Genomic DNA, 27,816 nt, shown 5'->3' with positions numbered 1-27,816 from the left:
ACAATGTGGCTTCCAAACCCCTTTACTCACTGTACCTAGCCACTCACATGGGCCGATAGTCGACAAATGGAGGAGACGATATGGATGCGCTCAAATTACTGTCCCGGTCTACCCGATTAAAAGCGAACACCACTGATGCCGCGCCACGGAAGATCCCATCGGCATCAGGACAGGCATCCAACTACGAAGGTCCTAATAACACCAGCGGCCGGAAACGCAAAAGAGGTTCCGACCTTACAGAGAATGATAATCTTCCAGCTGACACATCCGCACCGCTATCCGAGCAGGATATCAGACATGTCCACAAGAAACACAACCTCAAGATCGTGGACTTGAATCAATTTCGAACTCTACGCAAGTCTGTCGAGTCACGGAAGGCACAGAAAGAGCAATCGCGAATCTTCCCTAGGCCTCTGACTTCCTTCAATCAACTTCGCACCGAGTACAGCGCGAATTCAGCCCTTGCACGAAACATTGCGGAGCAAGCATATCTCGAGCCCACCGAGGTCCAGATAGCTACCTTGCCGCTCCTGCTGAACCATGACACCGAGCCCAATCTGCTGACGGTTGCACCTACGGGAAGCGGGAAGACCCTGGCTTTTCTCGTCCCGCTAATTGACAAAATCTCCAGAGTCCACAACGCAAGCGGGGATAAAGCAGACAAACATGTGCGCGCCATCATTCTGGCCCCGACAAAGGAATTGGTCTTTCAAATTGTCAATGAAGGTCGGAAACTTGCGGCGAAGACCGGTGTCACCATCACGGCAATAAAGAAGGGAATGAGACTTTTTGAAGACGCTGGTCAGGCGGCCGAAGGAGAGTTGGATTCTGATGAAGTAGAAATTGGAGGCCAAGAACAAGACGGATCCTGCGCATATGCGACAATCGTCAAGAGCGACATCTTAGTTTCCACTCCTCTTGGTCTTGTCCATCTTCTCGCTCCCTCCTGGGAAGAAGGCACGGGCGTGTCACCGCACTCTCTACCAAACGTCGAGAATTTGATCTTCGACGAAGCAGACGTCCTCCTCGACCCGCTCTTCCGGTCCCAGACCCTTGCTATTTGGTCGGCATGCAATTCCCCTGCGCTGAAGATAAGCATGTGGTCAGCAACAATTGGTTCGAATATTGAAGAGCTGGCTGTACAAACCATCTCTGAACGTCAGAAGAAGCTCAAAATCCCGCGAAACGAGCGCCCACCACTGCTCCGGGCTATTGTTGGGCTGAAAGACACGAGCTTACCAACAATATCGCATCGGTTAGTCTATACCGCGACCGAGTCCGGCAAATTATTGGGAATGCGACAATTACTCCATCCGTCGCGGCCAATGTCAGCATCAAAAGGCGAGTCTGAGAAAGCGGCGCCGTTGCGTCCACCTTTCCTGGTCTTTGCGCAAACCATCGACCGAGCGCAGGCCTTATTCAGCGAGCTTCAATACGATATTTCAGCCGAGGCAGGTGGGTCATCGCGCGTGGCGGTGCTCCACTCGTCTTTGTCTCAGCAGGCGAGATCTTCTATCATGAAAAGCTTCCGGCAGGGGAAGGTATGGGTCCTGATTACCACCGACCTGCTCTCGCGTGGCGTCGATTTCAGGGGAGTGAACGTGGTGGTCAATTACGACATACCGACAACGGTGGCGGGATATGTCCACCGTGCGGGACGCACCGGACGAGCCGGAAGAGAAGGCGGTGTATGTGTCAGCTTCTACACCAAGGAGGACATCCAGTACGTCAAGGGCATAGCCAACGTCATCGCTGCCAGCGAGAAGGCGCAACGGAAGCCGGAGGGTTCCATCACAGGCCCGCAGAGCACCGGGGCAGGCTCGTCTTCGACGGGGAAGTCGGGGATCCAGCCGTGGCTGCTGCATGCGCTTCCGAGTGTGTCCAAGTCGGCAAGGAAGGACCTCAAGCAGCACGGTGTCGTGTCTCGACGAGCTATCCATGCAGATGATGACGAGAAGACGAAACGGATGAAAAGGAAGGCGAGGATCGGGACGCAGAGTGGGTACGAGAGAAGGGAAGTCGATCGGAAGCGCGGTGCTGTGGCGGGCAGTCTACGAGCGAAACGGAAGGTGCACCAGGAGAAAGGGGATGATGAATGGGAAGGATTCGGTTGACTCCTCTCAAAAGCGGGTGCCGACCAAAAGGGTAGTGGCAGATTCTTCCGAGATATGCCCGGTAGGAACTGCCTGCTGCAGAAACAGATGGCCAGACTCGTAGGAAGTTTGTAGTCGCTCATGTCGATAGAAGCGAAGAGTACGGAGGACCTCTGCGTCGATACTCCTCTCCGTTACCCCTGGATCATGGACGGCAGAGACGCTGAACACTGGTGAGTACGGAGTACCCATGGACAAAACCCAGATGTCAGCCATTTTCAGCATCGGCAGAAGAGCTGTCGCTGTTCTGTTCTTGCCTTCCCCACAGTCACACGCGGCCAGCAAGTCCAGAACAATCTAGCCGAGGTCGAGACGTCCCGGTGGCCATTTTGCCAGAAATGCCAGAGAGTCGTTAGCCGGGCTGTGTGGCTTACCGGCGGCCTTCTGGAACGGGCGAAGGGGGTCTGGGTCGAGAGCAAAGGCCGATACCCGACGCCTGCTTGGTCGGTTAACCAACGCCAAATCGTTTCCCCCAGGTCATCCCACGTTCAAGATGCAAGCAGTGGCAGACGCACGAGCCACGGGACATCGACTCGGAGTGTTGCCCTTGTACCGAGTATTCTTGAGAAGACAGCCCTTCTTGCAGTCCATCGGGGAACCACGCCGGTGTGAAGCGGCAATCTCGGCAAGGCAGTCTACTGTACCCAGTCTTCAGGGGCCATCCATACCAGCCTTTATGAGCCTGCCAGGGTCTTCCTCGGGCGGTGCGGTTAACAACATGGTATGACATGCTTTGGTCCCGGGGTGGGAAGAAATAGTGGCACACTCCACGGTGTCGGTCTGCCGTATCGTGTACTGTTCTACTCCGGAGCGCCATGACCACTGCCCACCAGTACCCAGTACTTCTAAACCCTGGCCCGAATGTCAATATTGTACATCTGTATTCTTTTCCCGAGATACCTAGCGTTCCGACATCAGGCGCTTTGCTCCCGGTACTTGAGTTCTGTGACTGTTGCATTGTTGATGTCCATTGCAGCTAATTACTCTCTTGTCTCGTGTCCATGTCCGGTGCGGCGTCTCACGATCGCGACACCGGAAGGCCCCGGGCGGAAGCATGACCAGGCTGCTACTGTAGTCTCGATACTATGCAACTTGTGTACCAGCCGCTTGCACGGATCTACCAAGGAAGCACAGTATATCCCACCTGTCGGCTTCATCGGCATGCTAGCAATTTTGAGTCGCTGATGCAGAACAAATCGAACCACGATCCAGAGAAGCGATATCCTCTCTCTTCCACACGATACTCATATGGCTTCTCTCCACGGCCTCTAGAATTTACTCTCGCGGGCTAGGCAGTCTGAGTGTGAAAAGCCGCTGTTGCGGTTCCTTCCGGGCCCGGTACTCCGTACTTTGTGGTATATTTCATTTCGCTTCCCGTATCTCCTTCCGCCAAAGCTGAAGAGCAGACCACTTGACATGAGCCTTGATTCACACGGCTGCATTTCCGTGTCGTCTCATGAAGAGTCACCACACATATGGCAGTCGTGTCTTTTTACTCGCCGGATCTGACCCACTCCCCTTTTTACTGTACCGTGCTGCCGTTATATTCCCTCCCGGACGAGGGAAACCAAGACGGCAGTCTTCGTAGTTTCAAGTCGATGCCAAGCGGATACGCGGCGACTCGGTGTCACTATCCGGCAAATTCGACCTCGTGAGGGCATTACCGCAACCCGCGGAACAGGAAAGGAACTCAATCACGTCGTCACGTAGGCAGGGAGACGTCAAGACCTTTGAACACTGTCAACAATGCGGTTGAGAACGTGTCCAACCACCTGACATCCCATTTCTTGCGAACGTGCCCATGGAGACACGAGGAAGGGGTACGGACACTCACATGCCCGCGGCCAGATCTACCAAAACTTCTCCACCGCAATCACCTCACGCTACGTGTGAGTACAGGGCTGAAACTTCGGAGCCAAAGGCGGGCCATGGTAGTCGTATGCTAGGCTGTGGGTAAGACCGCCTTGCCGGCTCGCTGACTGACTCACTCGCCATGCATGCAGACGTACTCTCGGTACCTACGTAGTATGTAGTATGTACTTGCAGCGTGCCAGCGTGCCAGTGTGCTTGCTTCTTGCTTCTTGCTTCCCCACAGGACAGGTCCTCCACCGGTTGAAAATTTCCACAAAAGAAAAACAAAGTAGTCGTAAAAGGAAGGTCACAGGTTGCAGATGACGCGGGACGATCGGAGAAAAGTAGGTATGTATCAGGCCATCCTTTCTCGAGTGAAGCGCGAGAGTGGGAGCGAGAGCTAGAGCTTGAGCTTGAGCAGAAATTTTCAACTTCCAAGCCGACGGGAAAGAAAGAAAGAGAAAGAGTCCAAGAACTGAGCGGCGTGGGGTCAGTGGGGTGACACCGTGAGTCGTACTCTTAACTGAACGAATTAATTAATCAGTGGGGGACGTAGAAATAAAACCCGAAGCAGCAAATGCAGAGAAGCGCAGGTAAAAAAAACCGGAGGCGGAGGTGGAGACGGAGAATGACAAGCACCTTTGGATTTGCATGCCCGCCTCATTACGGAGTAGTACGAGTACTTACCTGTGGATGCATCTCATCTCCTCTGCCTTGGGCTACATTTATCGCACACGAGTGCATGCTCGGGTAGGTAGGTAGGTAGGTAGGTTGGTACCTTCTCTGTACATTCAGACACACACACACACACACACACACACACACACACACACACACACACACACACACACACACAGACAGATAGGAGATACGAGTTCAAAGCTCGCGTGCTCTCCTTTTCCTCCCTCCCTCTGCTAACCCGCAGAGCACGCGATGGGTGAATATAGTTTCATTCCGTAGATACTGTACATACTCGGCTTCTTCATTATGCCGTGGTAGGTACGAGTCCATCAAACAGGATGGCTCACCCGATCTCGTGATGAACTTACACGTACATAACACATAACACACGTACTCTGTACGCATTCCCCACCGTGGACCTAGTAGACTGGTCTCTTGAGCACGACGCCCTGTACGTCAGGGAGGTCGGTCGTACGTATACACACTGACATCTGACACACAGTCAATCACATACATACATACGTGCTCCGGAGACCCCACGTCATCCTCATACGCGTACGGCGTCCTGCTCAGCCAAAGTACTAACTTCTAGGCTCGACTCCTTGACCCATCTAGACGTGTCGTGGTCGAAGGTGGTCCTAAAGTGCATCCAAGGTCGTGTGCACACGGCGCTGACTCGGACTCTAAGAAGGACGTTGCCCGTAGGTGCTGACGGGCACTACCTCGTCCTGTACGGAGTACAGTATTCAAGGCCATGTTTGATGATATTGCCCTCTCCTCTGTACGCGGACGCACACCTTCCGTTCGAGCTGTATTCTTTTGAGCCGCATCTCGATGGCGAGCTGCATTCAACGTGTCGTCGGTGTTTGGGGCCCTCGGCTGTTAGATGGGACGTTGTGTCTATGTCTACGTCTACTGTGTACACCGTCAAATGCTCAGGATTGCTAGCGTGGCTGGCCGTAGCTCGGTTGACCAGATTCGAGACTGTATCATATCTTTTGTTTTGTATGATTCGTAATAAATCGCTGTTTTGGGTATCGTACAATCATTTACTTCCATCACCACTGCAACCTGCTCAGCTGGTCCGCTTTCTCATTCGCGGCGATTTCCTGCTGACCACTAAGGGAGTCGTCCGTTCCTTCTCGATTCGCCCTGAATTCGACCCACTCCCACAGATCCCCAGCCCAGAGACACTGCTTGACGAGTCCTTCCTCCCCCTCGACGGCCCATGCGCTTTCAAGATTCCCGTCTCAAACGGGAGCGACGACGGATGGCATTCCTCGATGAGCATAGCCAAGTCTGGTGTTCGCGAAGCGAGACATTGGAGCCGGACCAAGGCTTGCCGTTGGCGGCGACGCATCGTGTATGATGACAAGGCCTGTGCTTCAAGGGACAACGAGGGCCGGGGTGATGATGTAGCGACCATCGCATCCGACATGGACAAGTCCCACAGCGTCGGATCAATTTCGTTCGAGTCGTACGAGAAGTCCGAGACCGTCGTGGTCGGGGTATCTGCACCTTCGCAGTAACCTTCGTCCTCCATGGTCGATGACGAGTCTGAAGGGGATGCCATGTCAATGGGCGGCGGCGAGGGTGATCGCATCTCCAGGTCGTCTAGTACGTGCGATTGCAGCTGTGCCGTCAGGGCTGTGACGGATCCATGTCGAGGGGCAGACCGGTATGCGTCGAATCTGGAGTCGCGACGCGCTAATGGTCCGTGCGAAGAATGTGGTGTTGAGCAACGTGATGTGAATGGTGAGATGTCTGCTGAGGTACATTCTTCAACGCTGAATTGTAGCGCCGTCGGGTTTGGAGCCGACCCGAAAGAGAAGTTCTCGTTGAACATTTGGTCGAGTGACGCTTTGGCGACCTGGGTGCGAGTGTTGAAAGAGCAGACTGCTTCGAGATGCCGTAGTAGTAAGAAGTTGTGGAATATGGCGCGGAAAGGTGAAGTACGAGTACGAGATGGTTGAGTTTTCCGCTCGGCCAATTTTATGTCACCGGTACCCGTATGTCTGGTCGCAGGTATATGCCCCTCCTTGATAGTAGCAGAACGGATTCGAACAGGTGCGACAAACTGTAGACAAGTTTAAATGTCGAGCATGAGCGCCTACCGATGCCCTTTTTTTCTTTCACGCTTGGGTGGAGTGCCACTGGTGAGACTGGAGTGTCACCCGCCGGGCTCGAAGCCGTCCTGAATGTCAAGGCAGCCCTCGGATACCGGTTTGGGGGAGGAGTGGACCAAGGTTGCGCGGATGAAGGGTGAGGGGGCCCAAGGACCCCACTGGTGTGGGTTTGCTCGCTTATTCCATGGTGCCATCGGGCAATCCAAAGCGCACAAGTCTCGAGATGAGCGAGAGTGTGAGCGAAAGAATCGGGGCCAAGCCACAGAACGTTGCGTGACTAGCCCCGGATAATTGAAGGGGCGATCGGGTGAGCGTTCCCGAGTCCGGCAACTGTTAGACGTTGGCGTGACATGGAGACACTAGGGGCGCCTCCGGTGACAGAAGGGGCGAAGGCCGCTTTCTGGGCTGGCTGCCTGTCATCCCATTGCCGAATGCCGCTAGAAAACGCCTAGAAAGGCCCCAGAACCACAAGGGTATGGGCAGCCCGTGGACGCCAGGATCGGCCATCTCCTCTCCAAATTTGCGACCTTGTGCCGTCATGGCTCAAATCTCGGCCCTTCTATGATCAACTGATAATCACTTCCGTCCCGCCGTCTCTTTTGTCCTCCTCACGCCGCATCCTCATTTGTCTCACTCGCCATTCGCAGTTCGGAAGCGCGCCGTGGCGTTGGGGTGATCACGACCCCCGGATTGAGCAAAAGCAACCATCCTGCTGAGTTGATTGGTGGCTGGGCCTTGGAAGCCACCATTTTTGGTTTGTCGTACGTTGCCACCACGCTGTCACTTGTCCCGAAGGCAACGTCGTGATAGTTCGGCCTCGTTTCGGCCCGGAGGAAGAACTCCAGCTGGCTGGATTTTCTCACCATAGCAGGGGCATTTGATGGTCCACAAGGAAGCAGATCCACGTGATGGAGTTTGCGGTGTACATTGGACTACAGTATAGCCGCTTTTCTACCCCCTGCAAACCCCATTTGACTGGCATGTTGAAAGGCGATCCTTGAGCCAGGGCACTGCTTAACTCAGCCATGCGCTGCCTGTCAGTACACGAAAGGTGACCGTTGATGTACTCCTTGGACTGGTATAACACCGGCGAAACGTTGCAGATCTCGAAGCACGTCTCGTCAAGAGGTGATTTGCCTAAAAGGAAGAACTCCGAGTACAAATCTTGCAGGCCGCTCATGAATTCATCCAAGGCGTCGTCGACAGTACTGCTGGTAGTCGACGCCTGTGATGCGTTAGATCTTGGAGTATGGTTGATCTTCGGTGTCGATCTCGATGTGTTTCTGGGTGCCGGCGTTCTTCTCTTTTCTTCACTTGCCAGGTTTAGCCAGATATCTTCCGGCAGCTCTCGATAATTGGCCGAGGATCGCAGGATGGGTTCCCGATCGTCAGGTAATAAACAGCCTCCAAGCAGATCGTCGGCCGAGAGTTTATAGCTGGCGGCATGCCAGTCGCGGATGTTCCGCTCCTGCGATGGTGTTTGCACCTCGCTCTCTATGATCGAAGAGTCAAGCTCGCGGTCGAACTCTGGCAACGACGCTGTGTCGTTGATGAATTTCGTGACGTCAACCAGACATGCAAGCATGAACCGACTGCGGCCGCTGCTTGGAATGACGAGAGGTGTGAACAAAACGAGGTGCGTTATTGGGTCTCCAGCTGCGTCCTGTCCGGTTACAATGTCCATGGATGCACCCTCGCACTCGGAATTGTTGAGAAAGAAGTGTTCACCAATCTCAAAAATGTAGCAGAGTTCTCGAGAGGTGGCCACAACTGGACAGCCTGCCACAGCTGTGTCGAGAATGCAAAATGACCTGAAGTGTTCGACCGATCGGATACCCGTTTGGTCCTGCATTGGGGCCCCCTTGTCCGAACTAATCGCCGCCTCAGCCACCGAAACGGAACTTGCAGTTGGAGACTGCAGCCATGAGACGTGGTTGGTCCGTCCCCTACTGGGTTTTGTCTGGGAAATCGGATTCCGAGTTACGGAGGTTGGTACCGGAACGAGCGATTGACGCGAGTCCTGGATGCGTAGCGTGGAAATGCTCGGAGCTGTGGACAGAGTCGAGAAGCTGGCTACGCTGGCTTGCCGGCTCGCAATTGACACCACGCTGGGCAATACGGCATCATGGACGGCTCGTTGAGGCACCGTCGAAGGATGAAGGTAGGCGTGGTGGAGGTCAAACTGGCTGAGGCTGGTCGCTGGCAGAAGTGACTGGGGAGCGGGCGAACGGATTGAGCCTCGATGAGTTGGTGACTGGAATCGATTGGGGATTGCATGGGAAATGGTGTATTCCTCGAGACTGTATTGGCTGCCCAGCCGGTCTGTGAATGAAGAGAAAGTCGTCGTCGATGGAAAATAGGGCCTGGTCGATTCGGCTCGTCTCAAGATTCCAGACCCTACTGTGTCTGAATGGCCGGGCGACTTCCGCAATGTCCGGCAGAAAACATCTTTGAGGCTCTGTTTCAGCGACCTCCGCTGTGGATATGGTGTTTGTCTCCCTGGAGGCAACCGATGGCGTGACGAGGGAGGTTGAGCCTTGGTTGTCATCTTGCGATTAATGCTGTCGCCCACACCGGAGCTCGGGGTTTCTGTTTTTGCGGGACGGCGGCGAGGCGAGCTACGGGCGGGCTGAGGTCGATTTGAAAAGAGTTTGATATCAGGCCACAAACCCAACGATGATAAAAGTCATAGGCAATCGGTGATTGATGCACAAAGACAAGTTGAACGCCGCTAGGCACAACCGACTCGCCAGGGAGACAAAGAAGCGACCACCCAGAAACAGAACGCCAACAAACCGCCGTACATGGAGAATATCTCACATGATCACATCTCTACAGGAAGAACATGAGCACGAGCGTGGAAGACGTCTACAAAAATTTCGAAAGAAGACCACATTCGGACGAACTTGAGAGATCTGCTGCAGGGGCTGGGGGTTTCGAAAGCAATGAAGCAAGTGGTGACCGGGGAAGTCGGACAGACGAGTTTAGGCCCCGAACAGTCTGTTTCAGGTTTAGCAAGTACCCGGAATGCTGGAACCGCCTTGTCCACACCGTGCAAGGCAGCGAATGAACCGTAGTAGTCGGGCGGCGGCGGCGGCAGACAGTACGAGTACTATACGTAGGTATGTAGTCGAGGTGCCAGTTTGCTGTGGCTGAGATCAAAGGTTGATGTGGCTCTTGTGAAGGGGAATCGAATCAGAATAGAATCCCTGGGCGAGGTCCATTATGGCATGGGCTTCCGGCATTAAATTACGCTATGAACCATGACATCTTCCGGCAATCACTACGGATGGTCATAATTCCTGTCACACAAACTATAGATCATGATGGCCTGAGAGGCACAACAGAAGTGAAAGTGAGTTGAGATGGAATCGAAATGGAGTGTTTTTCCCAGCCGTGCCAAAGCCAACCAATCAGAAGCTCGCGGCGTGAAATTTTCCGGACCAGTGAGGAAGCTACAGTCCTTTTCAACACCTAAACGTTCAATTCTCAATCACCAGGACGGCGTCTGAGCAGCACGAACACGCCTGTTTCTTCCTCGCCAGCACTGTCAACTCTCCTCCTTCGCGTCTTGCGCCCTTCGAGGAGCTCCATCAGCCATGTCGGCCGCCCCTGCTGCTCGGGTCCTCCTTCGGCAGCCCAGATTCCTCCTGCGTCGCAACAATTTCCGACAAGCTTCCACCGCCTCAGAAACCGCTTCAAAGGCACAAGACAGTGGAAAGCAAGCCGTGTCAAAGGCCTCGGAAGGTCTTACCCGAGTCCAAAGCTCGGCCAGCTCCTCGATCTCTAGAGTTGGCTCATCTGCATACAATGCTCTGAGCAAAGTCGGTGGGAGGACGGGAAGATTGATTTCTTTTGTCGAATGTATGCTGCAGATACTTGAACTTGGTTGCGCACGCCGGGAACTGACCTGTTGGTAGCATTAATACCACCCACCGTCTACTATAGTCGTGTCGGATGGGAGCTGGCAAGAATCGTTTTCAGAGGTCAACAAATGGCACCCCCGTGAGTTCTTATCCGTGAACATGCAAGAACTTCTGACTGACCACGCCTCAGTTCCTTGGCTCAATTTCAATCCTACTTCCAGCCTGTCACGAACGTCCTCCGCAATCCTCGATCTATCGCCTCAAGCGCGAGCTCTGTGACTAGCTCCATCAACCCTGATGCTGTGTTAAGCAGCATCCGCAACGTCAATCGCAGGCAGCTTACCACTGCTGGGATCATTTTCGCCGAAGTCTTGGGCTTTTTCACTGTGGGCGAAATGCTGGGGCGGCTGAAGATTGTTGGCTACCACGGCGAACCTCACCATGAACATTAAGAAGCTGGAACAGAGTACCTACCACCTGTCGGCTGAGGGTCACACATTGTAATCTTAGGAGTTTATTGCACGAGAAAGAAAGGCCAATACATATCCTCGGGTTACATGCCGCGATTGCTCGTTGTTTTTAAGGGACGTTGTGCGTGCCGACTGATCTGCTGCTTCGTTTACGATGGACTTGCAGATTGATGCATCTGGACTTGACCATCTATATCTCCTCTACAGGCTGAATGCACCTTCTGAGCTTGACTCTGATGTGGTCGGGTTGACAGTGAATACGACGTCGAGCGAGGAACTTCTCGATGCTGGAGAAGAGTCTCCATCGGCGAAAAGTGGGCGATCTGTCTTAAGGTCATCGTATTACAGAAGGCAATCAAGGTCAGGTACACAGGCGAGTTCTTCATGGCTACAGGAGCTTTTGCTTTTACCAGGAGTTTCTCCCTTCTAGTCTCATGCTAACAGTGGACTGTCTATGACTTTGTTCGTCCTTTTCACAACTCCTTCAACGAAATATTGATTTCGGCTTCTGTACCACCGCCTGGTCCTCTTGCGAACAACCGTGCGAGAAAATTTCCTTTGCAGCCATTTACCGAAGGACATAGTCGGACATAGTGTGACGTGACGAGCAAACATGTTCCTGCGCTTACCAGGCGGTGGCCAGCAACCCCGAGCCCCTGTATCAATTTCAGGAATGCAAGCCACTGTCACTCGCTGTGTTGGGCGGCAGCCACAGGAGAGGAATTCACCATTTCGGGTGCGTGCTACCCATACAGTTGTCGCAAGTCGTCAGCCACTTGAGCATGAGGAGATGATCTCGCGGCATGATTTCGAACGCGCCGATCACATCATAGAGCACAAGCCGGCATTTTGACGTCTTTGCAAAAACTCCTCAGAAATGTCGTCGTGGAGCCATTTCTGGACTTGGGGATGCCCGGTTCCAGCGCGGCCAGCGATACCACATTCTCCCCCGCGGATACAGTGGACGGGATCTTGCTTTTGCGTGTGAGCCAGGCTACCACTGATGCTGTCTTGATTGTCATTCCGCGTACTCATCGACGGTCACATCCCGGGGGTCCATCGATGTCCGCACCTGGACTGACGCGATCGAACGTGCCTGTGCGTCCGCCACCGTGGGTGACAGACGAGGTACCGGCGAGCGAGTAAGTCACCTTTTTCAAACTTTCGGTCGCGTCGCTGCTGCTCTTCTGCGTACAATTGTTGTCGCACTGCTGGCGGGACGTCATCGTGGACCTTGAAGCTGGTTGCCGTCTTCGACGTACCGAACTAGATCTCGAAGATGATGAGACAACAATCGGTAATGCTTCCAGTAGTACGGGCCCAAGTGGCAGGGAGGGCTGGGACATGGCATGACACCGTACTGTACACCTGCTGCCAGATGGATGGCCGTCCTGACGTGGACTGTTCGGCCTCGAGGCGCAACCCACGCTCGGCCAGCATGCGCTGATGTCGCCTCTCCTGCCACTGTTGCTAGCTGCGGGACCACTGACTGAAGCATAGTTGAAAAAGGAGATTCGAGCGAAGCTTTTTACCCTTCTGGAAGTATGTACTGCCCCCAAAGCTTGACCAGGCAGAGACCTTCAACAGCCTTGAACGTACTTCAATCTGTTCCCCGTCCAGAGTACCGGCACCGTCAGTGCCATCACATCAGATGAATTCGACGCTCCTAGGGTGGCAAGCAGGGTGCCGAGAGGAACAGCTCAATTACGTCCACCTCGAAGACCTGAAAGCCGAACTTGAAGCCTGTGGGTTAACCCCCAAATGCTTCAAGTCACCCTTTAACAGTAGTAATTCGGGACCCATGAGCCGGCGAAGTTCCTTGCCTCCGGAGGCACTCAATCTTTGCCCAGAGTGTCCAGATGCAGCGTTCCAATCCTTTCTGCTCTTTCCCTTTCAGACACATGGCATCTAGTCATCGCTCAACATGTGGTCAATCTCTGCAATAAATAACATCTCCCTGTGGCTGCCCGTCCGCATAGCCAAAGATGATGGGCACGTTATGCGGCAAGAAAACACTTGGTGCGCGCCTATGCCGACACAGGACAGAACAGCTCTGCCCCGTCCTGGTGGCACATTCAGCAGTCCTCCCAAGTACCGGCCGTGGTCATGTCAATCGTTGTTGGCGGTCTATTGATATACAGCACGATCACCAGCTTCGGCCGTAGGATATATGATGATGTTGAGGAAAGCGTAGGGTAGTGTGAGGAGGAGCAAGGACGCTCGCGGCGCGGAACCACCGTGAGGAAGTTTCGAAAAGTGGCAGGACAATGAGAAAATTCTCTCATGCTCCTGTTCCTCGGCGGTCAGGGAACTTGATCACTGACGACGGTCGAGAGGGATCTATTGCGAAGAGGGCACCGGACGGGCGCCATGTTCTGCCTAGGAGAGTCGTGCAGGGAAGGGGTCTTGCCATAGCTGGAACCCAGGCTACCCCCAATCGCTTGACAGACTTCTCTGCCGGATCACTTCGATGCCTTCGTGACATCTCCTGAAAGCTGACTGTTCCCATCTCGTCTGGCTCGATGAGAAGGGCCCGACACGTTCTCGAAACATTCGCGGTAGATCAGGGCGATTACTGCGCTTCACATGGTTTACCCGACATAGGGTGGAGGTATATAGAAAGGACTGACGCGAAGTCTTGTTATGACATTCGATATATTTCGTTGTTGTCTATGTAGCTTTCGCGAAATTAGTTTTGGGATGTCGCCACCCAGTTGTACTCCGAGTTTGTATATCCTGTATGTGTATGCCAAACCGCAATTCGTGTAAATGCCCTTCATTATAAAATAACCCTTCATATCTTCTCAATGTTGCTTTTATCGTCAACAGCGTACTGGTCGACGGCGCTGACAATATGCGGATTGAGGACGAAAGGTAAGCTGCAATGACAGACAATCATCAGAGCCATTGGTACGATCGCCACAGGTTGTGTGATCCTCCATGCCAGTGGTGCAAAGAACGCCATGTATATCACGCCACCAGCGAGTGGAATCATGACCAGGTACATGTATTTGAACTTGCTCACGATCTTGGGGATCTCCATGAAGAAGTTTGAATTCTCGACTTCCTTCTTAGTCATCTCCCAGGTCATTTCGTACCCGACGATGTGGGCGATCAAAGCTTTGTTGACGTGAAAGCTGAGCCCGTAGAAGTAGAAGCAGTACATCGGCTGCCACCTGAAATTTTCCCAGAGCGAACCAAGGAATGATCGTTCGCCGATGCGGAATCGCATGATGGCTAGGGCGACGTTGCTGAGGATCCAGAAGACCAGGACCACGGAGAGGAAGATGGACCATGAGGAGGTGTAGAATTTGTCCAGTTCATCCCAGAAAAGGCCAACCAGAACATAGTTGGCAATGGTGTAGAAGAAGCCACTACCGATGGCATAATCTGTGAGACAGGGTTGTCAGCTCGTCGGTCCACTATCCGCAAGTGACGATACTCACATGAAGTCATGTATGATATAATGCTGAGCTTCGAAGACCAATGCATGTCGCAAAACAAAAATTTCCTGAACAGCGGAGTGAATGGACCCCTCCAGAGCCACGTCCAAATGGGATTGAACAAGAGTTCACTGTCGCCGTACGAGTATCTTTCCCATCGACTGATTTCATCGTATATCGTAAGAGAGACTTGCTCCTTGAACTCATCTTGATGATAGGAAGCGTATCGAGTGACCCAGTTGGCGCTTTGAAGTCGAATGCTCATGTTGAAATCCTCGGAAATGTGATACTCAGACCAGTACATGACATAGTTCGGATCACCCGTATCTATGCCGACATCTTGGAGCGCTTTCCAGCGCACGAAAGCGTTGTGGCCGACAAAGGGGGCGCATTCACCATTGCTGACTTGGAACCGAATCTGCGCATAACACATTTTGGCAAAATAAGTAGCACCGTTCTCGAAGAAATCCCCGGAAACTTGGTAGACACTGGTGTGGTGTTGAACGATGGCGACTTCTGGCGAGAGGAACATTTCTGCCGCTCCATTGATCAAACAATCTCGGGGCTAAGGGGACACGTCAGCTCAATACCCGCAACCAGGTGTCCATGAACTTACCACTCGAGTATCGGAATCACACATCAGGATGACTTCACCTATCCGGATGTTTCCAGCGGCTTTGACTCGACTATCCTTGGCCAGTTCTTCGGTCAAAGCTTGGTGATAGAGAACGTCCTCTTGCGCCGGGTCGATGAAGACTGGGCTTCCATCTCTGGCTTGGCTGTGGGCATGCACGAGTCTCGTGAGAGTTCGCTCGACCCGATTGGCAAAATTCATGCAGAAGTTCGAATTGGAGGCTTTCTTGAATCGCCCGGTACGAAAGTATCCGTTCTCGCCGTTCATCGGTCGGGCGACCCAGCTGTGGTGAAAGTCAGTAAAGGAGTTGCCAGACAGCTGTGTATGACGCTTACCCAATGTTGTTGGCTTCGTACCATTCGATACGAGCTTGTGCCGCAGCAGGGTCGCTATGAAGGAGGTATCCGAGGCCGTCATCCGTGATGAAAATATTGGCCTTTCCTCCTTTCAACTCATAGTCCGAGACTGCAGCCATCAGACTTCGGACCGTTGGCATAACGACCAGCTCCAGTGACTCCTTGTAAACAGCCATTTGTATTGTGACTCGTGGAGGAGTGAATCCTTGATCATACGCTTGCTTGAGGTTTGGCTTGACGCTTGAGAAGAATCGTGTGTTGGTGAAAAGGCCAGTGATGGGTCCAAAAAGCTGGAAGGCATAAGTCATCAGAGACAGAGAGAAGAACATAGCCACGATGAGGGTTAGAGGCTCGAAGGCAATCCAGACGAATCGCATGCGATCGCCGTCTGTCAGCATCTCGAGGACGAGATGAGATGTGGTGTAGCCGAAGATGAGGAAGACCAGGAAGAATATCGAACAAGCCATGATGATCGCGCCATAGAGCTTCACGGGCCGGTCGAGGGATTCTTTTTCGAGCTCTTGTTCTTCCAAGTCCGAGATCTCTGTGACTTCGGTTGTGAATCTGTCCCTCTTCGTTTTGTCCCACAGGCTTAGAGAACTCGCAGTCAAAGCTCTAGACGTGTGATGGCCGGCGGTGAAAGGAGCAGCCCCCCATATCTAATGTTCGGTCAGCACTCTTCTCGCTGGCAGACAACATACACCCGGCTCGGTTGTCGGAACTCACTAGTTTCATCAATTCCTCTTCCGTGGCGACCGCTTGTTGCAACACCTTGTCAGCTTCGTCGTGCCATACCAGAAGAATTCTCTCGCTTCTGATTAATGCCGCGTAGGGAAATCTTCGTGCCTGAGCAAGCCCAATCCGCATGAGGTTGGCCATGGAGTCGACGACTTGGAGATCCAGGCCATCACCAAGCGTGATTCCCTGATCTTCGTCCCCAATGACATCGAAGATGGCCTCTGTGGAATCCGTCGCAATGGCAAAAGCGGCCTGAACGCCCAGTCTTGCAACCGTGCGAACCAGCGTTTCCGGGAGGTCCTGGGGCTCGACGCTGTAGGTGCCATTGGATTGACGCAGGAGGACACCGAGTGGCCTTTTCGGCAGGTTGATATCGAACCAGCTGTTGGCAACACCTTTTCCATAAAGGAACTTTGTCATCTACGACTCGATTAGCTCGGCTTTCCTAGCATCTGCGAACGCTCTTACCGTTCTGTGCCTCAGCGCTTCATCGAAGTTGGCTCTCTCCAGGCGCCTGCTCTGGTGGCTTGACACGGACACTCCTGACGAGTTCGGCTGCGAAAAATGCAGATATTGAGGTCTCGCCAGAGGCGTCGAGGCACCCGCCTCCAAGAGTGAAGCCATCGGTGTTGTTGGTAGAAGCAAAGAAGCTTGGTCTCTACATCAGCCTAACACGGCGAGTGCACCGAGCGTTGTCAAAAAATAAGATCGATGAACTACAGACGAACTGAGAGGATTTGTTTACAGAAAAAGACGGTGGCTTTTCGCCATCTCCCGTACTGGCAACCTGGTACCATCCAAGGAGACCCCTGAGGGCAAAGCGTCGACTTCCCCCATGTAAGTGACGCACTGTGTCCGGATGCAAGATTCTGCTCGCCTTCGACCATCGTCGCGTCCCGCACTGTCTGATTTCCACGGCATGGTCGCGAGGCATCTAGCTCAGCCGTTGAACGTAGCGCGTGTCGCCTAGCCGACAGTTGAGCCCGGCAAATCTCAGGCTGCCGTGGTGATTGGATGTGTTCCTGCTGCAGGAACAATTCCTGGCACTTACAACCCGGAATCGACCCCTGTAGGAGCGGCTGTGATAGGGAGACATCAGATCCACCGTGGCGTGCCGGCGCCGGATAAGACGGCTTCCGCAGCTTAAACTTGAAGATCCCGTGGCTATGACTCTCAGGGCTGAGACACTGCATGGTGTCGGAAGTACAATCTCTGGTTCAGGCTATTCATGGACGTGATGGAGCGACAGCACAGTGCCAGCACATTGTCAGCTCGCCACGCAACACCCAGACGTTACGAGTAAATCAGAGGGTCATCATCGATATCGCTTATCACCGCCGTGACTCTGCCTGCTTTACCAATGATATCTCACCGTCGGAGGATCATCCACTCGGATCAGCACTGCTCAGAGACATGGTATCTGCTTTCTCAGGCGACATGGCCTACCACCTTCCTCATGTGCGATAAGGATGTTTCCTATCTTGTTGAAACCCGGTTTTCAGTTCCTCGCTAACGGGGTTTAATTTCACGGTCAACATCTGCACTGTCCCCATTGAGCATTGGACAGGGTTCATGCGCCGGAAGTAATATTGTGGCTGGCATGGCTGAACATGCGCCTCCAATAACGCGAGATCAACGTTTCCAGAGCTAGTTTCGCACCCCGGTACGGAGTACCCCAGTAACGGCCAGCCAGTACTCATTGAGAGTTTAGGGAGAGTGCCTGCGCGAAAGGCTATTCCCACTTCTGCGCGGCGACCACATGTCTCACGACTCACGAGCGTGTCTCATGAGAACAGTCTGTAAGAGCACATCAGTGTCGCCACCCATGCCGATCGATTGTGGTGAACTGCCAACAACAGCTCTACGCAAAAGTTGAATGCCGCTACATTATCATTGTCTCGCAGTCACCTGGACGGCCTCTGTGTGTCAGTCAGTCTCGGGGCAAAGACGAGAGAGAAGATGACGTCGCCGATCGGAAACTCTCTTGACCCCGACTTCCTCTATGCGGCGCATCAAGCAAGTCATCCAAGTCCCCAGATGCCAAGTCACAGCAACAGCGAGGTCGCATCGATAAAGAACTATGGCTACAATCGCACCCGAGACGGTTCCGAGGAGGATCTCTTCCGAGGCCTCAACAGCTATCGTGTGAGCGGTACGCGCAACCATGAGTTCAAGACGTATCTGCTGGACGGAAAGTTAGTTGCTCTACCATCTGTTCCCATCGCTAACCATTCGAGCACCATTGACATAAAGCAGGATTGAGAAACCGTGGACTGCGGACAAGAAATACAAAGCGCCTCGCAAGGGCAATTGGTATATCCTGGGAGGGCTTCTCCTTGCGATAGCTCTCAGCGCTGTGGTGAACTGGAGGATCGCGGTCGGCGTTCCCAACCACGAGGTTCGGCTTCCCATTTTGCGTCTGACTGTGGTTCACTGACACGGAGTTATCCTTTGCAGTATTGTCTAGTCTTGGACGATTCCTTCACCACCCTCGATAAATCCATCTGGCGTCATGAAGTCCAACTTGACGGGTTTGGTACGGGCTCATTCGACTGGACAACAACTGATGGCCGAAACGCCTTTACTGATGGAGATGGACTTCACATCGTTCCCACCTTCACAACGGCCACAACCGATATTACCGAAAGCCAAATACACGATGGGTCAGTAGTTGCACGGCCCTGAGTTGCTGAAAGATTCTAACCGGCGGATCAGTTTTCATCTGAACTTGGGCCAGTCAAAACAAGGTGACGGTTCATGCACCGCCGAGAAAAATGCCCAATACTATGCCAATGAATGCAGCAGGAAATCCAACATTTCCTCCCACGCAATCATAAACCCCGTGAGGTCAGCACGCCTTACGACGCAAGGTGCAAAATCGATCCAGTATGGTCGTGTTGAAGTCGTGGCCAAGGTGCCAAAGGGCGATTGGCTCTGGCCGGCAATCTGGATGATGCCAGAAGAGAGTGTCTATGGAATCTGGCCATTGAGTGGCGAGATTGATATTATGGAAAGTCGCGGTAACGCCCGTGGCTACAGAAACGGCGGAAGAGAGACGGTCTCCAGCACGATCCATTGGGGTGAGCGAAACTCGGTTTCTCGGTTTCGAGCGTGATCTCGTTGAACTGAATCCTGTCAGGTACCTCGTGGAAGACCGACAACTTCTACAGAACCACCCAAAAACACAAAATTCAAAGAACAGACTATTCCGAAGGCTTCCATACCTTCGGCATGGAGTGGTCTGAAGATTACCTTTACACATGGGTCGACAATCGACTTCAGCAAGTTCTCTACGTCGACTTCACGAAACAGGATCTATGGCAACGCGGCCATTTCCAAGGTGACTACGAAAACGCCACGCAACTCACAAATCCCTGGTTCAACGGAAAGAAGAATGCACCTTTTGATCAAAAATTCTACCTGATTCTCAATGTTGCGGTCGGGAGTCGCAACGGCTGGTTCTCGTACGTTTTGGCAGCCTTGCTTCTGTGTTTCACCCATCGCTGACACATGTTATACAGAGACGGGGTCGGTCGCAAGCCATGGGTTGACGGAAGAGACTCTGCAGCCTCTGACTTCTACGGCGGTGAGTGCAGTGATGTGACCTGTTCCCTCTCACAATCTATGCTGACACATCAATTAGCCAGATCCGAGTGGGAACCGAGCTGGGGAACGGGAAATGACCGCGGTCTGACGGTCAAGAGTGTCAAAATGTGGCAGCAGGGTAAATGTAACACATAGAAGACAAATGGGATGTAGACTAGCACACAAATGGGAGGTAGACTGGCACACAAATGCGAGGTAGAATAGCACACGAAATGGGGTGTAGAATAGCACACGGATGGGATGTACATAATGGAAGGGCATTTTCGAGCCCTGGCCATGCTCAAGTAAAGACGTGGTCATGAAATGCATGGTCTGAGAGTCCGGTCCCCTCCCAGCCAGTCCACCGCGCACACCCCCCACCCTTCTTTTATTTGAAGCTGTGCAAATCTGGCTCGGCGTCGAAACGAAACTGTCGCATGACTAATCTCGAGTGCTGGAAACCAAGATGCACGCCCATCTCAGCCATATGCATCATGTCCGCCAGCATTCAGCCGCCAAAGGTTCGGCCACAAGCACCCCGGAAGTCTGATGCTGACGAGGTGATCTTGAGGTATGCTCCGCGAAAGGGGTGAGCGCAGACGATGTGTGGACCCTCCCATCCTAAGAGTCTCTACCTACCAACCATGAGTAATGGCTGGATCGTCTACCCAGCATTTATGCGAAAAATGATCCTGCCTCAGCTCCTGCCTGCATACAGACTACCAGTACAACTCTTCTTTTGCTGATGGCTGCCAAGACGTTTCTCTCGACGGTTAGATCTCCACCACAATCCAAACGTCTCGTTCGTTCATTGAATCACCGCCAGTCAGGCCCTCCAGCCTCCAGTTGCCTCCTCAAATACACCTTGGTCAGCGGCCAAGATATGGACATGCCAGCGAGTGCGCTCATGACCTTCCGCCTCCGGAGATGTCTAAAGAGGTGGCGGTGATGAATTGAGACATACATGAGACAAGGTACACTCCGCCACTTGACCATCCAGCAGCTTGGCACGGTTTCTGGAAAGTGTGAGTCGAAGGACGGAATGGAAATGCCATTGCCCGAACTGACCTCCGATTGTGTAGAGCTCTCCCCATCCCATCCATGGATTTCCTGTCGGTCCGTGGCGTCTTGTGCTTTGAACTCCGTCCGGCTCTCCTTGTGCGAACACGAGCGACCGCTCGCCTATGAGAGGATGCGGAGGACCAGTATCGTTATCCGTGTCATACCTGAGGAAGCAACGTAACTCCGACAACCCGGGAACGACAACCTACCTTCTGAGGATAAGGGTCTGCATACGCATGTGGTCTGAAATGTAGGAGTGAACGTGCCGAATAAACCTGTACCAAAGTCTCCTCGAGATCACCCGTGACGAACTTCCTTGGTGCCCACCCAAGCGAATGGCGATTCGCCGCCCCTCAGCGCCCAGGTACTTATCTCGATGCTGCATCTGTGAGAATTTCCTAGGCGAGCAAGAGATGGGGGCATGGACTCAAGGAAGAGGAAGAGTTGAAAGGAAAGGATCTAAAACCAAGCACGACTAGGCCATTCCTCCCAGCCGAGCAGCAGCGCGTTATGCTCTCACCTAGTCGTCCTGGGGAAGTTGGATCTTGTTGCATGGGCAGAATCTCGCTTCAGAATCGCTTCTCGAGGGCTAGGACGGGCTTGAGGACGGACCAGTCGGTGCAGACTTCAACCCCCCAGTAACGACATACCCTCCAACGCGGTTGGCCCACGTCTCAGCCTTGGGTTCTGAGCGGCGGTGAGTTCGAATCTGGCGCGAACTACTGCACCAGAGACCGCGTTCACAGGCCCTCTGCAAGATCATCCAATAAAAATACGTCTGATATCGTTCGCAGATTCAGAAATCTGCAAAAGTACGAGGATAGTCCAGCTGCTCAAAGCAATCTTGACACTGGCACACGTCTCCCGAGACTAGATCTGGAAAGGCAGAGGCTTCTCACCAGCCGCCATCGTGCACTCACAGACGATACTGCGTACTATGCTCAAATATCTAGAGGCCGTCGCACGCTTGTGGGGCATCCTCTACCCGGTCGAGATTCCCCAATGATTCCGTCCGGGGGGTAATGGGCGTGACAAACAGAGCCCACCCCGACGTTAGGCAGAGACTCGCCTTCTCACTCAAAAGCTGGAGAAGACTTACTCTGATAGGCGGGGAGAGCGAGATCCTCAACATCAGATTGCTGTCGACGTGGCACAGCTATGACAAGCTTGAAGCAAATGAAAGACGGAGAGCTTGAAGGAGATGGCCGAAGGCGTCGAGCACAGCCAATCACCACGCCCCTTGGCCCTGATAAGGCCAGCCCAAGTTGTCCAAGCCTGCCGTCAACCACTGGTTCTACTTCTCTCCACCAACGGATGATCGACCCTCTAACCAGCCCTGCATACAGACGTCTTGCTTATCAATGCTTCCAGTTAGCTAACGAGTTTTGATATCAACAGATTACCTCGATGCCAGCGACTGCGTTTATCAGACCCACCTGCTTCCGACACCCTTGCTCCGTCGTGCACACGAGCATGGTGCTAGAATTTATCGTTCAGCATGCCGTTATCGGGATGGAAATCGATTTGCAAATTTCCACCCCCAGTATCGCGTGCTCTGCCGCATGGGAGAGACGAGATGCAGCTCCCCACGAACCCCAGACGCCTGGCTTTTCTTTTTCTTGAGCTCCGTCCAGCACCATCAAGGGAGAGCCCGCGTGCCCAATATAAATCGCCGCAGGAAGTCACTTCCCGACCTCGCGGCCAGGACTCCCCATTCCTTCACCTTCTGGCAAGAGCCTCTCCGCAACCTTGACCAAGATCTTTTGGGTGAACCAAAGATGTCAGACACAGCGGGCGCCGCTGTGGTGCCTCTGTCCAAGGGCTTCGGCTATGGCATCATCCTCGGGCTTGGGTTTGCCTTTGCCCTTGGTATGATCGGGACCACCTGGGCCTTAAAGAGATACCACGGCGAGGTAAGCATTGTTTGTGTCCAACAACGTTCACTTCCTGACCAACAAATGCTTAGGTTCAAACCTCTGAAGAATTCTCAACAGCCGGCCGGACAGTCAAATCAGGACTAGTGGCTGCTGCTGTGGTATCGAGCTGGACATGGGCTGCCACTTTGCTCCAGTCCTCTGGTGTTGCCTGTGAGTGCTTCCCCAAGGGCGCTTCAGCGCGCCCAGGGCAACACAGTCCGCGCTTGCCCGGACAAAGTCGTGGGTGCTGACAGTGACAGATTCCTATGGTGTCTCCGGCCCATTCTGGTATGCTTCGGGCGCGACTGTCCAGATCCTGCTCTTTGCGACACTGGCCATAGAGTGAGTAGCATCGACATTCGGGTTTTTGAATGCGCTCACATCGCTCTAGATTGAAACGACGCGCCCCTAATGCGCACACCTTCCTAGAGGTCATCAAGGCGAGATACGGCGTCGTCACGCATATCGTCTTCCTGGTTTTCGGCCTCATGACCAACATCCTTGTCACTGCCATGTTGTTGACTGGCGGCAGTGCCGTCGCCAGTGCTCTTTGCGGCGTCCCCACTGCAGCGGCTTGCTTTCTCCTGCCAATTGGTGTCGTTCTATACACAATGTTCGGCGGCATCAAGGCGACTTTTTTAACCGACTATGTTCACACGGTGATCATTCTCGTCATTATCTTTGTGTTTGCCTTCTCCGCGTATGCTACAAACGAGGTCGCGGGCTCCCCGGGCAAAGTCTGGGAATTACTGACCGCCGCGGCCGAACGACACCCGGTGTCTGGCAACAAGGACGGCAGCTATCTCACAATGCGAAGCCATGAAGGAGCCATCTTCTTCGTCATCAATATAGTGGGGAACTTCGGAACCGTTTTCTTAGACAACGGATACTATAACAAAGCTATCGCTGCTTCTCCGGTCGATGCATTGCCAGGGTACGTTATGGGTGGTCTCTCGTGGTTCGCGATCCCATGGCTCTGCGCTACAACCATGGGTCTGGCGGCACTGGCCCTCGAAAACAACCCGGTCTTCCCAACTTATCCCGACCGCATGTCCCACGCTGATGTTAGTGCTGGACTGGTCCTGCCTTACGCGGCCGTGGCGCTTTTGGGGAAAGGCGGCGCTGCAGCGACATTGCTGTTGGTCTTTATGGCCGTCACATCTGCATCTTCGGCTGAACTAATTGCGGTATCCTCGATTTGGACATACGACATCTACCAGACCTACATCAATCCAAAGGCCTCTGGAAAGTTCCTAATCCGAATGTCCCACGCCTCTTGTGTCGTCTACGCTATTTGTCTTGCCTCTTTCTCGACAGGCTTGTTCTATGCCGGTGTTTCAATGGGCTATCTTTATCTCCTCATGGTGAGTTCTCCGGCCCCTCAGAATCAGGCTTCAGCACTGATCAATGCCTCCAGGGCTGCATCATCTCCAGCGCCGTCATTCCAGCAACGCTGGCCCTCATGTGGAAGGATCAGAATTGGCAAGCCGCGGCAGGCGCGCCCGTGCTGGGCTTTGCCTGTGCCCTTATCGCCTGGCTCGTGACCGCGAAGCATGAGTGCGGCGTGCTCAATGTCGACTGCACCGGCTCCAACAACCCCATGTTGGCTGGAAACGTAACCGCCCTGCTCAGCCCAATCATCTTCGTGCCCATCCTCACGTACACGTTTGGCCGCCAGAACTACGACTGGCAGTCTATGCGCGAGATCCGCAAGGGCGACGACTCGGAGATCATCCGCCGCGCTAGCGTCGACACGGAGATCCAACGCGAGATCGCGGCCCGCACGGCCGAGCAAGAAGCGGCTGAGCAGACCAAGTTGAACAAAGCCGCCGTCATCTCCAGAAGTTTGACCGGCTTCATGACCATTGCCCTGCTAGTGCTCTGGCCCATGCCTCTGTACGGGACAGGGTATATCTTCTCGAAGAAGTTCTTTACTGGTACGTCATGTGGTTCATTTCCTCCCTTCCACGACCCCCCTATCATGTTGTTCTCGAGTTTACGTTACTGACTTTTGTTCATGGGAACAGGCTGGGTTGTCGTCGGCATTCTCTGGCTCTTCTGCAGTACCTTCGCTGTGGGGCTATTCCCACTCTGGCAAGGCCGGAAAACCATGGCCCATACCGTGAAGTCCATCTTCTTGGATGTGACGGGCAAGAGACGCCCAGCTATCCATGGGCAGGTTGCCGAAGTCGATGAGACGAGCGGTAACCAGACTCCAGAAGAGAAAGTCGTCGTGAAAAATGAGTGAGTGAGCATGTGAGTCAGGAGGTCGACCAGGTCACCATGTCACCGGCTGCGGGCGCGGTGGCTACTGCAACTCCTACGCAAAGTGTTACTGATTGGCGTAGGCGAGGGTCGGACAAGCCGGGACGGAGCCATGATCGGGGGTATGCTACTCATTCGCTTCTACAGAGATACCCAACGTAGCTGGTTAGTGCTTTGATGATCAGATTAGTTGAGCGGGCCAACTACACGAAGCACTTCGAGCGTGCAGACGTGAATAAAAGATGTTAACTCGCTAATTGTTTGGAGACGTGAGTACCCGCCTCCACCTCCCCCTGGCCTGCCAAGAGCCCGTCTAAATACCTCTTGCGTAGTAAGAAGAGCCGGACACAAAATACTGGAAGGAGATTTCCATGGCGGAGAAAACCCTGAAGGCACAACTGGACAATGAATAGTCGGCGTACTGGTGCTGATCTCGATATTGGCACGAGCTCTTTCCGCAAGTCACGGAGAAACCCAGCAATGCATTCGACAGGGCTAATTCACGCTTTTGTTTCTTTCCCAGCAGCTTCATCTGCCTCTTTACAACATCAATGGCCTAGTCAGGACTCTGGACACAGCAAGGTTCTCGGGCCAGGAAGCGGATGTGGGAGTTGGGAGAAGTAAAATTCGGCGCTGCGTATATTGAGATACAGTTTTCGTTTGACAAAGCGCGGATTTCCTACCGAGCTGCTGCTGTTCGACAGGTCACAATTTCATCTCCCCAGGTCCACACGGCTCTGTAGCGGTCCTGTATCCGCGCGGAACAATGGGCAACGTCACGCCCATGCATATGCTCATGCCATCACCCGGAGATCAAAGGTACCATCCTGGATAGAATTGACTCCCGAATGTCCCAATTTCAGATGTCTTTCCAGTACTCCTTCAGAGTTACATGGCAAATTACTTCTTCTCAGCAGGCTTTGACGACACCAGATTCGAGAGGAAGCCCCCGAACGACCCTCCCGGTTGTTTCATGTCGTCCCACGACTGCCGACGCTCTTCGTGGCTGCTTCGGTTCGCCATGAGGCCGGAAAAGACGCCGCCCTGAGAGGCGGAAGACTATATATCACACAGGACGAGGCGACAGGTTAGCGTTGTTGCGCGGTATCGAAGCATCAAAAGCAAAAGTGTGAAGAATGAGGGATCAAGGGACAATAAGGGAATGCAGGCACAAGTATATATCATCCAGGGGAAGTTACTCACGCGTCTCCTGCCCGCAATGGCTGCGGCGATGCCCCCTCCCGTGCTGGTCGCGGGCGGCGAGCTGCTCTTGGGCACGACCTCGGGCTTCGTGGCGCTCGAGCCGCTGGGTCTCCTGGCCGGTTGGTGCACCTCTTTCCCGGCTCTGCCCATGAAGCGTCTGTCTCCGCCCCAGGCATCCGGGTTGGAGAGCACCTTCTTCTCCACGAGCGGGTACTCGGGGAGAGCGGGCGTGGCGTCCGTCCCGGCGGCAGGGACAGCATTCGTCAGGACGGGGGATTCGGCGGCGGCGGTAGCGGACGAGGCAGAGGAACCCGACATGCGGCGGGTGGAGCCTTGGTGGACTTCCTTGCCCACGGGGAACATGAAGCGGCGGTCTTGCCAGGTGGGAGAAGACATGGTGGGTTGCGTGGCGCGATTTGGGGGGGTGTGACGGTGGACACGGATTGAGCACTCGAATTGATGGGAGACGGAAGCTGGTAGATACACCGTAGATACTGTAGATGGCAAGCAGGGTAGTACGCGGACAGACGGCTGCTCTGAAGGGGATTACAAATGGCCAGGTGGGAGAGGGAGAGCTCGAAGTGGCACAAGTACAAGCTCCGAGTCACTACGTATGTAGCTCACTCATCCTGGACTGGCTAAGGTACATTCACATGCCAATGGCGTCTGCGGACCGAGACCTAAGACCTAAGAAAGCCCCTCCCCCGCCTTTCTAGGCATCTGGGGTTAAAGCACCGGGCTGATAGGCGGCCAGTCGCACCAGTCAGAGCTTATCCGGCTTATCCAGCCAGTCTCGGTGACGTAGTGCATTGTTACTACATAGTAGTCAGTGGTGGGTCACTCCAGCAAGATGGCACGATGGCCAATGGGTGGTCCGTTATTTTGGGTTGAGCAGCGAGGAAAACCACTACGAGGCGCAGGTCGCGTGTAAAGAGCAATCGTATTCTGAGCAGTCATCAGGAAGAATCCGAAAGCAAAGCACTATAGTCGGGTATTTGTCGTAGTGATGGACTAGATGAGTGTGCAAATACTCCGTACTCGCTTCACCATCAGTCTCAAAATTCGGGAAGGGCGAGTGAGAGATCCAAGGCGAGGAGAGGCATCGAATCAACTTGTGTCCAACATGAGCCATGTTGGACACGCCTGTACGGACCATCCTCAATCATCACGACGAGAGACGTTGGACTGGGTGCGCCCCCTTGGGCCGAATCCATGTGCTTCGAAGCACGTGGCAGAGTTTGGAGTCGTCAGGTTGATGATTAGGACTGCCCACCTTGTCTCAAAGACAAGCCTGGATAGCCTGCAGTGGCGACGCTGCTGGTATGGCAACAAGCGGCGGCGTCTGCTGACTTCCTGTAGGGAAGACATGTTTCTGAGACCGGAAGACTAAATGGAGACGTGATTGATTGGCGGCGGTCTGTCGACAGGCACGAGCGAGGCTGAATCTAGTCATTTCCCCATATGAGA

The 27,816-nt window shown here is 53.7% G+C and overlaps 8 protein-coding genes across 8 annotated transcripts; 4 read left to right on the top strand and 4 right to left on the bottom strand.

Annotated features, from left to right (window-relative positions):
* Positions 1-80: 80 nt before the first annotated feature.
* Positions 81-2,114, top strand: G647_05716 (uncharacterized protein; the record flags this gene model as incomplete). Its single annotated transcript, XM_008730042.1, has 1 exon — positions 81-2,114. One exon carries the CDS (start codon positions 81-83, stop codon positions 2,112-2,114), a length of 2,034 nt encoding a protein of 677 aa, XP_008728264.1.
* A 3,646-nt stretch (positions 2,115-5,760) lies between these two features.
* G647_05715 (uncharacterized protein) lies at positions 5,761-6,531 on the bottom strand (the record flags this gene model as incomplete). Its single annotated transcript, XM_008730041.1, has 1 exon — positions 5,761-6,531. One exon carries the CDS (start codon positions 6,529-6,531, stop codon positions 5,761-5,763), a length of 771 nt encoding a protein of 256 aa, XP_008728263.1.
* A 1,139-nt stretch (positions 6,532-7,670) lies between these two features.
* Positions 7,671-8,663, bottom strand: G647_05714 (uncharacterized protein; the record flags this gene model as incomplete). Its single annotated transcript, XM_008730040.1, has 1 exon — positions 7,671-8,663. The coding sequence occupies one exon, from the start codon at positions 8,661-8,663 to the stop codon at positions 7,671-7,673; it is 993 nt and encodes a 330-aa protein (XP_008728262.1).
* Positions 8,664-10,410: 1,747 nt separating this feature from the next.
* Positions 10,411-11,129, top strand: G647_05713 (uncharacterized protein; the record flags this gene model as incomplete). Its single annotated transcript, XM_008730039.1, has 3 exons — positions 10,411-10,675; positions 10,732-10,816; positions 10,868-11,129. The coding sequence occupies 3 exons, from the start codon at positions 10,411-10,413 to the stop codon at positions 11,127-11,129; spliced, it is 612 nt and encodes a 203-aa protein (XP_008728261.1).
* A 2,812-nt stretch (positions 11,130-13,941) lies between these two features.
* On the bottom strand, positions 13,942-16,738 carry G647_05712 (uncharacterized protein; the record flags this gene model as incomplete). The annotated part of the gene is made up of 5 exons (XM_008730038.1): positions 13,942-14,537; positions 14,594-15,155; positions 15,207-15,507; positions 15,560-16,239; positions 16,307-16,738. The coding sequence occupies 5 exons, from the start codon at positions 16,736-16,738 to the stop codon at positions 13,942-13,944; spliced, it is 2,571 nt and encodes an 856-aa protein (XP_008728260.1).
* Positions 16,739-18,355: 1,617 nt separating this feature from the next.
* On the top strand, positions 18,356-20,059 carry G647_05711 (uncharacterized protein; the record flags this gene model as incomplete). The annotated part of the gene is made up of 7 exons (XM_008730037.1): positions 18,356-18,513; positions 18,575-18,716; positions 18,776-18,981; positions 19,034-19,412; positions 19,472-19,782; positions 19,840-19,904; positions 19,962-20,059. 7 exons carry the CDS (start codon positions 18,356-18,358, stop codon positions 20,057-20,059), a joined length of 1,359 nt encoding a protein of 452 aa, XP_008728259.1.
* Positions 20,060-22,743: 2,684 nt separating this feature from the next.
* G647_05710 (uncharacterized protein) lies at positions 22,744-25,129 on the top strand (the record flags this gene model as incomplete). The annotated part of the gene is made up of 6 exons (XM_008730036.1): positions 22,744-22,878; positions 22,932-23,052; positions 23,142-23,223; positions 23,273-24,245; positions 24,299-24,818; positions 24,909-25,129. 6 exons carry the CDS (start codon positions 22,744-22,746, stop codon positions 25,127-25,129), a joined length of 2,052 nt encoding a protein of 683 aa, XP_008728258.1.
* A 917-nt stretch (positions 25,130-26,046) lies between these two features.
* On the bottom strand, positions 26,047-26,745 carry G647_05709 (uncharacterized protein; the record flags this gene model as incomplete). Its single annotated transcript, XM_008730035.1, has 2 exons — positions 26,047-26,205; positions 26,350-26,745. 2 exons carry the CDS (start codon positions 26,743-26,745, stop codon positions 26,047-26,049), a joined length of 555 nt encoding a protein of 184 aa, XP_008728257.1.
* Positions 26,746-27,816: the final 1,071 nt, after the last annotated feature.

Source organism: Cladophialophora carrionii (genome assembly GCF_000365165.1).
Source record: "Cladophialophora carrionii CBS 160.54 unplaced genomic scaffold supercont1.4, whole genome shotgun sequence".
NCBI classification, from domain to species: Eukaryota; Fungi; Ascomycota; class Eurotiomycetes; order Chaetothyriales; family Herpotrichiellaceae; genus Cladophialophora; species Cladophialophora carrionii.
This window is presented reverse-complemented; position numbering and strand designations above follow the sequence as displayed.